We start from the raw sequence: 17563 nt of genomic DNA on the forward strand, positions 1-17563 counted from the left end.
TCCCAGAGTTGTCAAGTGAAAGCTTAAAGAATTACTTGCATTTCATGCAATGATTTATAATGCTAATGATAATGTAGCTCCCTGGTGTCTCTCAATATGCCACATTTTAAAATTAGCACAAAATCTTTGATGTCTTGAAACTTCTCTAAGGACTCAACCTTCACCTCACTCAGAGATAATTTTTTATCTATACGTTGGACCGCCGCCTTGCATAGTATATTTGCTTTTGTAAGTAGTGGGGGAAGGGAACAAATGTGTAAGATTACCTTCAAGGCACAACAAACACCATGTGTAGGGTAGGCTACTTTTTTAAAGATAAATGATAGGACGTCGTTAAAGCATAAAAATGAGTTAAACTTCACAGGATTTCACACAAACAAAACATGCAAGAACATGATGAACTGCACCTGTAACATTCCTTTCACCCACAGGTGAACTTACTTTTCTACTGGGTGGTGTAAAGCGGATTTAATCGAGATTTGTAATGAAGCGAATCCAGATGGTGCTCCGGTCCGTGTTTTTGCGCTTGCCTGCAATTGTTGGGTCGGATTTCACCGTCCCCTTGCTTGCTTCTGTCCGCCATTTCGCGTTGTTCCGCAGGGCTCATCGCAAGTCGCGTCATGGAAGAACAATAAAGCGTCTTTGTTTCACTGCAGCTGACGAGTGGAAACGCTGAAGAGGCAGTGCACGATATAATGAACACATCGAAATACACCATACACCCTGCATGCTGATAAAATACTAATGATAACAGCGGTGTCTTATTTTTTTTCTGGTTCATTTGATTCTGCACCCCCATTTGAGATTACAACCAGTACCGGAAATAAGCCATTTTTGTCGTTTTTTTTATTTTTATTTGCATTTATTATTCTTTTAGGTGGTAAATTTTGGGAATGATGCAAAAATAAATACCAGTACCATTTTGACTGGCGTGTTTTGCAACTTGTAAGCTTATGAGCCCTAGTAGGCTATAAACGTTTTATGGTTGCTGAATATGTTGAGCTGTTTGAATAAGCAGAATCGTCGTCTTGTGATACCACATATAAATTCCAATTCGTAAGGAAATGAGAATTTCTTATAATCGTCCCCCCACCCCCCAGTAGTTTGTTCTGTATATCTGCAGTATTTTATTAAACACTTGAGCACTTGACATTTGGGTGGGGCGAAAATCATTTAGTCAAGTTGTTAAAACCTTTATTGTGTCTTCTAACCCTAATACATTACAAAAGCAAGGAAAGGGTCGTCTTTCTACTTGTACTTTGCATTTCACATGGGTGTATTTAAATAGAAAGACAGACAGACTGTAGCCTATTCTAAGGTAATTGCTGTAGAGGTCTCGGTCTTTTGAACAAAGCGCGTAGAATTGAATGAATATTCATCAGAGAGCTTAACTTTTGCACAAAAGATCCCCCTCAAATGTCATATAGGCCTACAGTAGGCTATATCAATTCTCTATAGGTTCCTTAATCTTCCACTTTCTTTATAATATTTTTGTCTGTGATCTGAAATAAAGTAGGCCTAGGTTTAGGCTTTGATGTTCTTTAGTAATCCACAGTTCATGCTGTTAACTAGCAGACATTCTCTGCTGCCTTAAATGCCAAATGTGGAACTGGTTACATAGGTAATCCTACACCATTTTATTTATTAATTCTTACACAAGTTAGTTGCTATCCTTACAAATGTCTTAAAAAATGAATAGACTGGAATCTCTTGCCAAGTTTCTATTTGGCCTTCTATGTAGGCCTGCGTGTAATTTCTTTTCATGCAGTGTCACGAAGATAACACTAGATGGTACTAAATTGTCTTTCTCGATCAACTTTTAGGCAACAGATGACAGACTTTTGAATAAAAGACTGGACAGACAAATGAGTTCATAAGCAAATGCCAATTTAGTATGGCCAGCTTTCATTTTTAATAATAGGTAGCCTAACATTCCCATCACTATTATAAATTAAATCTAATTTAACTGACGATGTGAATAATCAAGGTTTTGGCCTTCATGACCAATTTAACACTGCATTTTTTCTTCATGAAAATGTATTGAAATTGTATTTGAGAATTCACGGTATTTATGGAAAAATGGGTACTGACTTACTACATTCTGAGAATATGTTGCTTTGCTGGATGCAGAATTCTAAGTACAATTATTAGTAAGCCTTCATATGTGAAACTGAATAATCCATAATATACTTAGTTTCTCTAGAGTGTAAAATTGATATACCTTATTCTGTAATGCATTTATGAACAGGAGCTTCCATAATTAAATACATCACAGTAGGCCTATATTCCAGCCTCATTGGCAGTATGCTTTTTTTTTTTTTTTTTTGTGTCTTTTGATTTTTTCATGTCCCTGATGCCAAAGTTCAAATTGAGTGCACAGACGATTCCACCTGGCTCACAAATGAATACTATTTGTTTAGCCTGGTGCTATCATGGTCAGTTTCAGTTCATGGTGCAAGTGAGAGGTTTGGTTTGTTCCTTCATGTGTTGCTCTGTCTGGCCACAAGAGGAGGCTAGAGTACTGAGATCACAGACATGTGGATTTACGAATGTGGGGCCTTTTAGATCGCACTAAAAGTAACAAAAAAGGAAATCTTTTGAAGTCTTTATAGCTCTTCCTGTGGCAGCTTGTTTTATGGGCACAGACTCTAGTGTGGGAGTTAGTGGGAGGGAAGAGCAGTTTAATTGGCCAGTCCCTGTTAATTTGTTCTTTGGTTTAATCATTGCGTGAAAGTCAAAGCATCTAGTCAAATATTGGATACTTTTTTTAAGGAATTAAATTACAGAATCTATCACGAAAAGGCAACATTTCAGCATAAAAATGTGACTATGTGCATAATGACAGTAAATAAACTACTAAGAACAAAGTCCAACTCCTGCCCACTTGAATGAGCTCCAAACATGGCCTGATTGCTCTAGTTTGAACAAGGTATGTTGCTTTGCTTAAGTAAAAAATTAAGTCTTTATCCCCCACTCCATGTTAAATACATGATAGACAACAGTGTCTACCAAGTAACCTTTGGCAAATAGTACCTGTGCATTTATTTTAAAGAACTAAAATTATCACTAAATACCATATTCTCTGATTTTTTTGACTGTTTAAACAAGACAATTAAAGGATATTTTTTTATTTCCCCTATGTGAGACAGCCATGGAGAGTTATACATGGCATTGAGGGCCAAGCTGAGACAACGTTAATTTTTAATCTGAAAGGAAAGACTGTTGTGATAGGGTCCATGGGAAAGTCCTCTCCTCCTCTTCCTTGTCCTCTAACCTCAGAAAATGGTGTCAGTGTCCACAACAGAAAAATATTACAGTTGCATTTACACTTATGCGTTTAGCGGACACTTTTATCTGAAGTGACATACAAAGGAGAAATACAGCAATTCATCAAAGTGCTAACAATATTAATAATATACAATGCCAGGTTTATTAAACAACTATAGGAAGCAAGCTAGAGAACAGGAGAAATACAGAGAATAGTTTTTGCTTTTTGAAAGATGTGATGGTCTCAGCAATTCGGGTGGAGGTTGGCAGCTTATTCTACCAGAGAGCAACAGAGAAGGTTAAAGTTTGAGATTGATTTTTTTTTTTTTTTTGTCTTGTTGTTAAGAAACAACTAGGTGTACAATGCCGTGAAAAGGTTTTTGTCCCCTTCCTGTTTTTTAAATTTTTTTAATTTTTTGCATTTGTCACACTTAAAAGATTCAGATCATCAAACAAATTTTTTATATTACACAAAGATAATGCAAGTAAATACAAAATGCAGTTTTAAATGATGATTTCATTTATTAAGGGAAAAAAGCTGTCCAAACTTACCTGGCCCTACGTGAAAAATTAATTGCCCCCTCCTGTTAAATCATGAAAGAACTGTGATTAACCACATTATTTTAGAAAGCCAAGTGAAATTTCACTAGCCAAACCCAGACCTGATTACTGCCAGACCTGTTGAATCAAGAAATCACTTAAATAGAACCTGTCTGACAAAGTGAAGCATGCTTAAAGAGCAACAGATCATGCCGTGATCTAAAGAAATTCAAGAACAGATGAGAAACAAAATAGTTTACATGTATCAGTCTGGAAAGGGTTATAAAGCCATTCCTAAGGCTTTGGGACTCCAACGAACCACAGTCAGAACCATTATCCACAAATGGAGAAAACTTGGAACAGTGGTGAACCTTCCCAGGAGTGGCCGGCCTACCAAAATTACTCCAAGAGCACAAAGACGACTCATCCAGGAGGTCATAAAAGAACCCAGAACAACATCTAAAGAACTGCAGGCCTCACTTGCCTTAATTAAGGTCAGTGTTCATGATTCAACAATAAGAAAGAGACTGGGCAAAAACAGCATCCATGGGAGAGTTCCAAGGCAAAAGCCACTGCTGACCAAAAAGAACACAAAGGCTCGTCTCACATTTGCCAAAAAAATATCTTGATTATCCCCAAGACTTTTGGACAAATATTCTGTGGACTGATGAGACAAAAGTTGAAGATGTGGAAGATGTGTGTCCAGTTACATCTGGCGTAAAACCAACACAGCATTTGATAAAAAGAACATCGTACCAATAGTCAAACATGGTGGTGGTAGTGTGATGGTCTGAGGCTGCTTTGCAGCTTCAGGACCAGGACGACTTGCCATAATTGATGGAACCATGAATTCTGCACTCTATCAGAAAATCCTGAAGGAGAATGTCCGGCTGTCAGTTTGTGACCTCAAGATCAAGCACACTTGGGTTATGCAGCAGGACAATGATCCCAAACACAGCAGCAAGTCCACCTCTGAATGTCTCAAGAAAAACAAAATTAAGGTTTTGGAGTGGCCAAATCAAAGTCTGGACTTAAATCCAATTGAGATGCTGTAGCATGACCTTAAACAGTCCATTCATGTTCGAAAACCTTCCAATGTGGCTGAATTAAAACAATTCTGCAAAGAAGAGTGGGCCAAAATTCATCCACAGTGATGTGAAAGACTCCTTGCCAGTTATCGCAAACGCTTTATTGCTGCAAAGGGTGGCACAACCAGTTTTTAGATTTAGGGGGCAATTAATTTTTCCACGTAGTGCCAGGTAGGTTTGGACAGCTTTTTCCCCTTAATAATTGAAAACATTATTTCAAAACTGCATTTTGTATTTACTTGGGATATCTTTGTGTAATATTAAAATTAGTTTGATGATCTGAATCTTTTAAGTGTGACAAATATGCAAAAATTCAGGAAGGGGGCAAAACCCTTTTCACAGCACTGTAGCTCAGTCAGTGACCTGAGCTGGTGGGAGGGAGCATACATTTGTAGCAGTGATATTAACTAGGGAATACATTTGCTCCAATACTTTATGCATCCCATAATATCCTTTGCTCCAATATCTGAAATGGTCCAAACCTTTCTGATATTCATCATAATTGTTAAGCCACCAATTGACTCTTAATGTGCTGGATGGGCAGAACGTGTCTCTGAGTCTCAGTTTTAGTGACACAGTTCTGTGAGGAAATGTGGTTTTGTGGACAAACTGAAAAATATAGTCTCAAAATTGTTCTCTCTGCTCTAAGGACTTATGTATAATAAGCTCAGTTCTTGTCCCTGATGCCCAGTCGCTGTTTCTCTCTATTATTTTTGTTTTCTATGTGACTGTGAATGCTTCTTATTAAAACTAATGAATAAATACACAATGCAGCCATTATGCCTGTGACATTCCTATAGTTTCATTACACAATGTGTGTTGCAGCTGAGGCGAGGACTTCTTCAATGTCCTGGGAATGAAAATAACCTTGTCCAGTGGAGGGAAATGTTTCATATTTTGATACAATTTGTTGCGTCTTAGTTAGACAAATATTTCAGCGACCCTTCTGTGAACTATTTTCAACATTAGAATAACATCCCTGACTGCAATGATCTGATTTTACCAGACAACAGACAATGTACAACAGATAAATAAAGGAGGGTAGTGTCTGCAAACAGTTTAGGTAACTCATGAGAAGAGGGCAAATAAATTTAAGGGGAGAATCAGGATTTCTCTGCAAAAGGTTTATTAAAAGAAGAGAGATACTGCTACATTCATAAACAATAAGTAAAAATTTGTCATACTTGAAAATGTAGAGTTTAGTTTCATTTTAAAGTAAGATCATATGATTTTAACAAAATTCAACCTTTGACTATGTCAATACATTTTTTCGTTTTTCTTGGGACATTAATAAATTTGATCCTTTTGGTTCCACTTTTCAGGCTGCAAAGTAATGTTAATGAAGAATCATGTGGTCACAGCTCTGTTTTTTTTTCTGTTGCTCGCTGTTTGCTTGTTCATCACTCCTGTAAGATACATTTATATGAGTTGTAGCACTTTAAATATGTACTGTAGGTAAGTGCGCTTCACTGATCGGCTATGTAAAAACTCCTTAGCTTCAGCCACTTTCTGCTGCATACTCCAAATCATTTGTTGCACTTTATTTACGTTAGACCATAAAGTAATCTGAGCACAACCACTTCAAAAAATGAAAAAGGTATAAGCAGAAATGTGTGAACAAGCATTTTCCCACAAATTGTAGACATAGTCTATATTCAGGCCTATATTTTTTACGTTCACTTTCACCACACTTTTAATTTTTAAAGGTTTATGAAAATGGATTAAAATAGGCCTATGTTCATTCAAAATGTAAGAGATTAGGAAAAATCCAAATGTTAACAAGTAGCACAGATGTGATTGGAATATCTGAGTTAGATATGAACCTCAAGAGTTCATACAAAACATGGTTTTTAGTCCCAGTGAACTAATGGTTTTTCTGTGTAAACATACAACAGCCTTCTTTGACTGTTGTACCCATTTTGCTGCTCTTTCAGCATTCTGCACATGACCACTGCATTTTTAAAATGGCATATAAACTTGAAAGAACTTGTAAAAATGCATCTTGAGACACCATGCATTCTTTTTAATTCTTCTCTGCTACGTTTTCTGTGTGAACAGCCCCTTTTGCTTCAGACATAAAAGAACTGGGAAACAGAGCAGTGTAAATTTAGATGATATGTTTTAATAAGAGTACTGAGGTGACATGAAAACGGCCCAGGATAAATACACTGAGTCGGCTTTACTGTACAAAAAGATCTGCCTGAAGTCCTAAGTTTGAGACATATCAATTGCTACTATTACATCATTCCCACAACTCACTTTTCAAGTTAATTTCACAGTCAGAACCCACAAGAGCATTTTTTTTTTATAAATTTTTTTTTTCTTTTGTAAAGGATGGGAAAGCTTCCTGAACCTTTTATGTATGATTTCTTTTATGTTCCCTTAATAAAACGTTCACCACCCCATGTGAATTAAGAAATCTCTAAAGCATACAGTAGACCTTTTTATTAAATTATTAATTATTATTATATATAATTATCAAATATGAGTAAATATCATCTAATCATAACAAACATCATTATTATTATTTACAGTGGGGATTATTATTTAATTTGATCCCCTGCTGATTTTGTACGTTTGCCCACTGACAAAGAAATGATCAGTCTATAATTATAATGGTAGGTTTATTTGAACAGTGAGAGAAAGAATAACAACAAACAATCCAGAAAAAAACATTTCAAAAAAGTTATAAATTGATTTGCATTTTAATGAGTGAAAAAAGTATTTGATCTATCAATCAGCAAGATGTCTGGCTCCCAGGTGTCTTTTATACAGGTAAGGAGCTGAGATTAGGAGCACTCTCTTAAGGGCAGTGCTCCTAATCTCAGTTTGTTACCTGTATAAGAGAAAACCTGTCCACAAAAGCAATCAATCAATCAGATTCCAAACTCTCCACCATGGCCAAGACCAAAGAGCTGTCCAAGGATGTCAGGGACAAGATTGTAGACCTACAGAAGACTGGAATGGGCTACAAGACCATCGCCAAGCAGCTTGTTGAGAAGGTGACAACAGTTGGTGCGATTATTTGCAAATGGAGGAAACACAAACTAACTGTCAATCTCCCTCGGTCTGGGGCTCCATTCAAGATCTCACCTCGTGGAGTTTCAGTGATCATGAGAACGGTGAGGAATCAGCCCAGAACTACACGGGAGGATCTTGTCAATGATCTCAAGGCAGCTGGGACCATAATCACCAAGAAAACAATTGGTAATGCACTACGCCATGAAGGACTGAAATCCCTGCTCAAGAAAGCACATGTCCAGGCCAGTCTGAAGTTTGCCAATGACCATCTGAATGATTCAGAGGAGAACTGGGTGATAGTGTTGTGGTCAGATGAGACCAAAATCAAGCTCTTTGGCATCAACTCAACTCGCTGTGTTTGAAGGAGGAATGCTGCCTGACCCCAAGAACACCATCCCCACCGTCAAACATGGAGGTGGAAACATTATGCTTTGGGGGTGTTTTTCTACTAGGGGGACAGGACAACTGCACCGCATCAAAGGGACGATGGACGGGGGCAATGTACCATCAGAGCCAGGGCATTGAAAATGGGTCATGGATGCAGTGCCGCATTAAGCCTTTGCGGGGCCCTGGGCTAAATGCAGCTTTGGGGGCCCCTCTAACAACCCCCCCCCCCCCCCCCTTCCGTTACACACCAATCAAAATCAAAAATGCGATCAAACACTGTATAAAGAAGTGCACGATATAGGCTACTCATGAAATAAAAAATAAACAAACACAATGTGCACGTCATAATCCCATAGAATGGAAAAAATTATGTATATAAATTAAACAATATCGAGTAATAATCTTACAAATCAACAGCAGCCAAGCAAATACAATTAAATATCACTCATCACTAAAAGGGCTTCTTCCTGCTCTTCTTATAATGCGCTAGAAGTTAAAAATGTAGGCTATAATTTTGTTTCTCTATTTAACAACATTAACTTACAAAAGTGAAAACATCTTCCCTGCGGTATTTGTATTTATTAAGCATCGATAAACACAACAGCAGTTGACCATAGTGCTGTTCAAATAAAATAAAAACCAGTAAAAAGAATAACATCAGTAAACTCAAAAGATAATTTAACAAAGTTTAAAATGCCAAGGTAAGAAAATAAGATTTCAATTTAGTTTTAAACTCATAGACGGAATTTGAAGCTTTCACAGATTCCATATAGCCTCGGTCCAACTATTGCAAATAGAAAAAGGTAGCCTAGATCAGTGGCTCTCAATTCCAGTCCTGGGGGCCCCCTGCTCTGCACATTTTGTATGTCTCGCTTACTTAACACGCCTGATTGAGCTCATCAGCTCGTTAGTTCAGTTCATGGATCTCTCTCCTAACGAGCTGATGATCTCAATCAGGTGTGTTAAGTAAAGGAGACATGCAAAATGTGCAGAGCAGGGGGCCCCCAGGACTGGAAATGAGAACCACTGGCCTAGATAGTATGTTTTCTAGCTGGATGTTGTGCTTACGACCAATAACCACGTCTTTGCATTCGACCAAAATGATTTGCAGAATACGAGACCCACTCACTGAGGATTCTGCTTGGTCTTAAAGCCTTCCTTGAGCGGCTACGTTCGCAATTCAAACAATGATTTGGAATAATAATTATTTTATTTGTTATCTGTATGGTCTAGGTGGTCATACGTTATATGCCAGCAAATACGGGACAATTCCGTATTATACAGAACGGTTCGCAACCCTGTATGAAATGCAAAAGAGAATTGACTCGGGGGCTCCCTAGTGTTCGGGGCCCTGGGCTGCAGCCCATGTTGCCCATTAGGATATGGGTATTCCAGCATGACAGTGACCCAAAACACACGGCCAAGGCAACAAAGGAGTGGCTCAAGAAGAAGCACATTAAGGTCCTGGAGTGGCCTAGCCAGTATCTAGACCTTAATCCCATAGAAAATCTGTGGAGGGAGCTGAAGGTTCGAGTTGCCAAATGTCAGCCTTGAAACATTAATGACTTGGAGAGGATCTGCAAAGAGGAGTGGGACAAAATCCCTCCTGAGATGTGTGCAAACCTGGTGGCCAACTACAAGAAACATCTGACCTCTGTGATTGCCAAAAAGGGTTTTGCCACCAAGTACTAAGTCATGTTTTGCGAAGGGGTCAAATACTTATTTCACTCATTAAAATGCAATTCAATTTATAACTTTTTTGAAATGCGTTTTTCTGGATTTTTTTTTATGTTATTCTGTCTCTCACTGTTCAAATAAACCTACTAGTGCTGTCAAACGCATCCAAAATAAAGGTTTTTGTTCACATAATATATGTGTGTGTGTATATTTATTATGTATATATAAATACAAACACATGCATGTATATATTTAAGAAAAATATGTTATGTTTATTAAATATATTTATATATAATACAAAATATAAGAATATAACTATATAAATGTATATGCATGTAAATATTTCCCAAATATATGCTGTATGTGAGTGTATGTGTATATATATATATATATATATAATAAATATACACAGTACACACATATATTATGTAAACAAAAACTTTTATTTTGGATGCGATTAATCGTTTGACAGCACTAAAACCTACCATTAAAATGATAGACTGATCATTTCTTTGTGAGTGGGCAAACAGGGGATCAAATAATTTTTCCCCCCACTGTAATAAATACATTATATTTGAGTACTTTGAGGTCTATGAGTATTTTCTACATCTTGAAAATAGAAAAGCAGGCTCTGGTGATGGCATGGATTCAAGCCTGATATTTTGACTTGGCATTGACCATGACGTATTGCAACTACTAACAAATTATGTAGAAGATCGATGAGAATCATACATGAGGGTGCCAAGACCTGTTTGTACATTGTACATACCTACGTATTTGCTTGCATTAATCCAGAAGTATACAGCAAAAATGGTATAGAGATTATTTCACTTCCATCTGAATGCACTAGTAGTTTGTAAACATGGCAGTCAGAACAGTTCAATCATGCTTTGTTTGCATTGCGTAGATCCAGACAGTAAACACTGACACTCAAGTCTTTGAGATGGGGTAATGTGAGGCCACTGTTTTCATAAGGCAAATTAATTATTATTAACAATGTGTTTGACATTCTTTGTTGATAGTTTAGTTCACCTGTTAACCTTCTATATATTTTTATTTAAAAAGAAAAACTGGCATGCTTTCTGTAAAGGTCTATCGCACATCCTATCTCATTTCCCCTCTCTTGTTATCGATCATTTCACCAAGGGCACCATGCCTAATTTATGACTTCACACTCTTGTTGGAAGGACAGGAAGAATTGGGTTTCACCTCACCCAGTCTGAACCATTCAAGTCCAGAATTTCTCTTTCTGTTTGTTGTACTGTGCCATGTTTATTTGTATGCACCTGATTTTCATTGGACCACATTAAACTTTCAATGAAAGTACAAAATGACATTCTTCAAAATATCTTCCACCATTTCCTTTACAACACACTATGAATATTTGAGAGCATGTGACTTACAATACATTATTATGCCCAAATACTATTCTAATACTAAAATCACTGAATACACAAATTATTTGACAGCATTTAGGTTACAACGCGTTACTATGCCCAAAAGAGTAACAAAATTACTAGTGTAATATTAATATCAAAATGTCCTCTCTTTGGAAGTATTTTGAGCCTCTAACAGAATCGTTGCTGTACAGTAATTGTCTGCTAGGGATCAGCAGAGTGTGCTTGCTCTCATTATGCTTAAAATACACCAGACCAGTGTTATTACTTTCAAATGAGTTCTTTCTCCTTGTGGAAATGGCATCTCTGTTCCAAAACATTCCTAAAGGGGAAGTTCAATGCCACTCATATTCTTCTAGGAAAGCAAAGATTAAAGCAAAGAGGGCAAAGATGAAACAGAGACTTACAAGAGAATAAATTAGACAGTATTGATATTATCACTGTGAGACAGAGGAGAAAATGCCAGTAGCTGCTATGATATGTATTTTCCACTAGAGGGAACACATTCCTGTCTCCAGTACACTTTTTATGAGAAGAAAAAAATGGACAGATGCAAATAAACAGCCTTATTTGATGAGGACCATGTCTTGTTTTTGTTTTTTGTTTTTAGGAGAAGAACCTCATGGTGAAGGAATGCACATTGATAGCTAGATTGTATTTTCTAAAGCCAGATAACCCTGGACACTGCTCATGACTGATGTCTACCTGGATGTCTCGCACAGCCAATTATCTGCCCTTGCTAGAAGTCCGAAACCTCAGAGTCAGACGCAATCATCTGAGTTACTTCTTTCACAGCAGTGCTTTCCTCCTCCACATCTCCCTGGCAGGTCTACGCATGCACAGTCTTCACTGCCTACTCATGAGGAAGTGTTTCTCTGTGTCTCTTATCTTGTACAGCAATATATACCCTGCCCCAGGGAAGATTAGCTTGAAAAGCAGGAAATTTGGCCTGATGCTAGAATTAAAGTGGAGCATTATAGGTGGGAAGGATGATAAGTGTTCAGATTTTAATATTTAGGCATCTCTTTAAGGTAAAAGCAGGTTATAATGTTTTCACTGACAGTATTATAACATCAGATATTTATACTGTTTATAACACATTAAGTATATATATTATAGCCTATAGGCCTATATAAACTCTGCATAAAACATCTATAAATTTATAAATGTTAGACAAGAATGGATAGTTAATTATTTTAGTAAGTGATGAGAATCTGTAATTTGATTGAACAAACTTAATTTGTCTATTTTTGTTAACTAAATGTTTAGATTGGCAAAGTGACCTATTAGTGGGAACAGGTTTTTGCAAGAGATGTGCCAAGTTGATTTCATTTTAGCCAGTGTTCTTCCATATTATTCATGTTCAAACATTTACTGTCCCTCTTATTTGCCAGGTCGAACGGTTTATTTTTATTTATTTTTCTTCATCCTTTTAACAATTTTCTTACACTTCACTAATTTACACACCGCCGCCACACGATTTGATCTCACAAATCACCATCCAGGCCAGAAATCTTTTGGAATCCATTTTCCAGGCTTTCTCGCACGCTGTGGGTCATTTCTTTGATTGACATCTCTGGCATCCAATAATCTCGCGCAAAGCGTCAACTGTGGGTTCTGATCGCCTGGGTATCCAATGAGATGCGCCCGACTGCCAGAAGTCTCGTCATCAAAGTAGAATTTGAATGTAGGTTATGATGAATTATCCGAAATTCCCCTCCCCTCAATGTTCGCCGGCGAGGTTATGGCTTCTGCTTTGTTTAAATGCTACTCATCCCGAATAAGAAAGCACAAGACATGTGTTTTAATGATTTTAAAATAAAATTTTAAACAACATTATTTACAGACCCCAACTTGATGAGGACGCATTTCCATTAAAATACGATATATAACGCTAGTGGTTGCACCGTCTTACATCGTGTGATTAGTTGTTTTTTTCTTCGGTTATAAAAATCTGATCTACTAAATATGGCTTTCCTGTTCTGTAAGAGGTTATGAAACTACAACGGCATGTCTGATAAAGTTTTGTCTCTTTTGTGTGCCTTTTCTCATCAGTGTTTTTTTTTTTTTTTGGTGAAAATAGCTGTTTTTGCGTTTACTCGTGGTGCTAAGTTTAGTGCGAAATTCACGGAAAGGGGAGGGGCTGCATCTGGCATGAAAACGTTTCGTGCCACCCCTACATGCTTCAAAAACAACATTTCCTTAATGTGCCAGCGGCTTTCACACTTCGGCATGGTAACTGCCTGTGATAGGTGCTGTGTGTTTGGAGGTGATTTAGGGGTCAATAAGTCCAAGCAGTTCGTGGACATACGACATTTGCTAACTTATTGATTTTAATGATGAGAGGCGCGACTTCATATTTTAACATGTTGTATCAACGTATTTGTTGAGGAAATGTGGAATTGCGTAGCATAGATAGGCTATGTCTGTAGCGAGAAAAGCGGAGGTAGGAGGTGTGTTCTCTGGTGAAATACCGGCTGGGGGTGTGTCCTTTTACGTTTAGAAATACTTTCCATTGTTCCACTCTATTGCCTTAAAAATACGCCCCCTCGGAGTCCGCTGACCAATCAAACGCAACCGACCGCCTCTCATTCTCCGCCCACAAATCTATAATAAAGCCTCCTTCATCACATGCCGTCGGCATAAGAAAGCTTCATTACAATAGTGATTGTTGGAGGATACAGGCGGATTATTCTTGCTTTTTCCTGCGTTCTGAATTTTGATACAAAATATTGATTATGGCAGACACAAAGGTTGACTCCGCGACAGAAATCTCCGCAAAGGTAAGAAAAGATGCCTCTGGATAGCCTACATGAAATTCTCATTCAAAAGCATGTTCTCTTTCGTTTTGTCTTCTAGTTCAGATTTAACGTGAACGTGTAGGCTATTTTTGGCTGTAACAGGAAAGAATCGTTGATTAATTATTACAAGTAAACAAGAAAAAGTACGCGATACTCTCTTAAGTGGTTTAAATTGATACATTGTAATGAGAATTTCAAATGGATACATTTGTAACGAGCTCTTTGGCGCGTGCGGAATGAGAGCACATTCAAACGCAATTTCTCATTGTCCGGAATGTAACAGTCTGCGCGCGCGGGTTCTTTGTTTATACAAGCGTGTCGGTTCCCCTTTGAACAGCGGCGATGTACGCTGCGGACGGCATCTGCTTTACCATGATAAATCCGTAAACCTGTAATTCTAACTTCGTTTTTCAGATCTTGAATCAATATGTTACACAATTTGCACATTTGTTTGTAGGTAGGCTATGGTTTTATGGCTTCTGTACGTTTCAGTTCAACAATGTTTTGAGTACTCGTTTACTTCGTTTACTTACCATTCATTACCGGTTAGTTTGTGGCTAACGGACACTACGGCATGTTTGAGGACGCGTTTGATCGGTCGATGGCTTCGGGGCTGAAAGTTTGCCGGTTTGCCTGGGCGGCTTGAAGTATCAATCGATAGGAAATCTCAAATATAATAATAAAACGAATTGGTCACACATTTGATAGGATTAAAGCAGCATACTTTTACAAGTAATTTCGAATTCTGTTCGGGTTTAACTCCATGTCCGATAACGACTGATTCTGATGCAGGCAGCCGATACGCGGAACTTGGATATACGCTGCAGTGCATCGGCTTTCAAACGCAAATTTTTGAAGTTTTCTAGTTAAAATAATTTAAAAAAAACAGTGCATAAATGGTATCCTCAAACCGTTTGACGTTAAGACATCGTGGTGGCGGTGCCGTACGTCTCTCGAAAGCCCTTTAATCTCACAGATACTTCCAGTTGATATGTTAGCTCAAACACTGAATAATCTGTCTAATGCTGTTGTTGTAAATTTCCGATGAGTTGATATTTTTCCATGTGAGACGGCAACGTGGACTTGTTGGTTTACTAGTTTGAAGCCAGAGACGTCGGTAAATTTAAGGGGGCGGTCCTAGTTGATGTGGTTGATAAACGGCTTAAGGGCTAAAGATTATATAAACGAATTAATGAAAATGTTTGCATGGGTAAGGCTCCTTTAACTGCTTTTGGTAAAGCTTTAACTGAAACGAAAGCCGTCGACGCAAATTCAAAGAGCCCATGATAATCATGCCATTTATGACAGGTTGTTTTTTGTTTGTTTTTTTTTGTTTTGCCTAGTTTCTTGTCAATTCTGCGACTGCGCGAACTAAATCCAGGTTAACGTGACGGTGGTGGCGGCGTGCGTGCCGAACACGGTAACGTTAGTGTTCGGAATGAACAGATCGTGAAAGCCATGCGTGTGCTTTCTTTGTCCTTCATTAGAGTTCGGCATCGATTTACTGAACCACAGTCCAGTGGTTCTTAATTATCCATCTTGATTGGTGTTTTAAGCTTTTGGTGGTTTTTTTCAGGGCCGCGAAGCGTTTGCTTTCATGCCAAAATATGGTTGCTTATTGGATTTACCATTTACAATACCCACTGCCGCCGAATCTCACTTAAGTGTCAGATTACAAACGAGCTCAATCGGTAAGAGGCGGGAGCAGGAGTCGTTGATGGACAGCTAAATTCTCTGCTGCAGCCAATGAGGCGTCAATGTCAGAGGGGCGTCATTAGAGATGCAATTTAAATTTGTGCGCATAGGGGGCGTTTTGCTCACGTCAGTCGTAATCTGCATCGACTCTGCCTATTGGAGACAGATGGCTCCAATCTGACAAAGTTGAAGTGTTTCAAAATATCAATTTTTTTTTTTTTTTTCTTCAAATGATTTTTTTTTTTTTTAATGTAGGACCTGAAGGAGAAGAAGCTCCTTGAGGAGAAAGAAAATGGAAAAGATGCCACTAATGGAAAGGTAGCCTAAATAAATGCTTGGCTAATGTTCTTGACCTCTCTACTATTGAACTACTTAAGTGTTTCATAGAGATCATGCACCTTTACAATGACCTTTTCGAAATTGTGTGAACAGGAGAATGAGGAAAATGGAGAGCCTGAAATTGATGATGAAGAGGACGATGAGGTGGATGAGGAAGATGAAGAGGAAGGAGAGGGTAGGTGCAACACTGATGTTCACATTTTTCTGATGTGACAAATTAATTTGTTTTAATCATGTGGCTACTGGTCAACTACTATAGGTGATGAAGATGAGGATGAGGATGAAGATGATGATGAGCTAGGTGGAGGAACAAAACGGACTGCTGAAGATGATGATGAAGATGAGGAGGTACAATTATGAATTACTATCTAAAGAATACTGGATTCTTGTCTTTATAGTAGAAGTAAATAATTTTAAATGAAACTCCCTTTTTTTTTTTTTTTCTCCTCCTTCAGGATGACGTTGACCCCAAGAAGCAGAAGACAGATGATTAAAGGATTGTTTCATATTGCTGAGCAGGTGTAGACGCCTCTGCTTTAACCCAAACTGTTGGAGCCAGTGGCATAAAGGACTCAAATACATAAAACATGGTCATTTTCAAGTTCGTCACCCATGTCAACCAACTTGACCCCCAATTCAAAATTTTCTAGAGGACCGACCACAACTTTTCAGCGTTCACAATGAAATACGCAAGACAAGGATTTGTTTGTATTTTTATTTACATTTTATATTTTTGTACATATTGTGAAGAGATCAGCCACTTTATCATGATCTCCTGTGACCAAAACGGTGCTTCTTTATGGAAATTTTACTTGTTTGACCATGTCTCTCGATATTTCAACAAAGACAACATGTATAAAATCAACAGCCATTGAACTCAGAGCATTCCAGTAAATTTTATGTATGAACTTTAGTTGTACCATAAAGTAGTTTTTGTATGGGAGGGCTAGGCCAAAGAAAAGGAGTTTTGGTTTCTTTTGACTTCGTTTTGTCTACATTATTTGTTTTACCTTGGCCTGTTTGTTGTATGTGTGGAGTTTGTTGTTCAACAATAAACTTAACTTTTATTTTGTGAGTTACACCTCTTGTTTGTTTGTTTCAAAGTCACATAATTTTTCTGTTCATTGTGTGAGACCAAAATAGATGTAGCTAGAAAAATGTAAAGATGTATTGATAATGCCTATCCTTCAATATTATGTTGACTCAAAGAATATCTGATGATCCACCTATTAATTCAGTTCATGAGACACTTCAATTCATGATAAATTTAAGACTACTGTTAAAATAAGATTTCATGTGGTTCAGGAAAAGCAGACCTCCCAAACTACAGAATGATTTGTTACACTCCAAA

At 37.7% G+C, this 17563-nt stretch overlaps 1 protein-coding gene across 1 annotated transcript; it reads left to right on the top strand.

The window, feature by feature from the left end:
- The first annotated feature begins 14001 nt into the window (after positions 1–14001).
- ptmab (prothymosin alpha b) lies at positions 14002–17291 on the top strand. Its single transcript, XM_058764739.1, has 5 exons — positions 14002–14160; positions 16129–16191; positions 16306–16387; positions 16472–16560; positions 16668–17291. The coding sequence occupies exons 1-5, from the start codon at positions 14116–14118 to the stop codon at positions 16704–16706; spliced, it is 318 nt and encodes a 105-aa protein (XP_058620722.1). The 5' UTR covers positions 14002–14115; the 3' UTR covers positions 16707–17291.
- Positions 17292–17563: the final 272 nt, after the last annotated feature.

The sequence above is a fragment of the Onychostoma macrolepis genome, chromosome 02 (assembly GCF_012432095.1).
Source record: "Onychostoma macrolepis isolate SWU-2019 chromosome 02, ASM1243209v1, whole genome shotgun sequence".
NCBI lineage: Eukaryota > Metazoa > Chordata > Actinopteri > Cypriniformes > Cyprinidae > Onychostoma > Onychostoma macrolepis.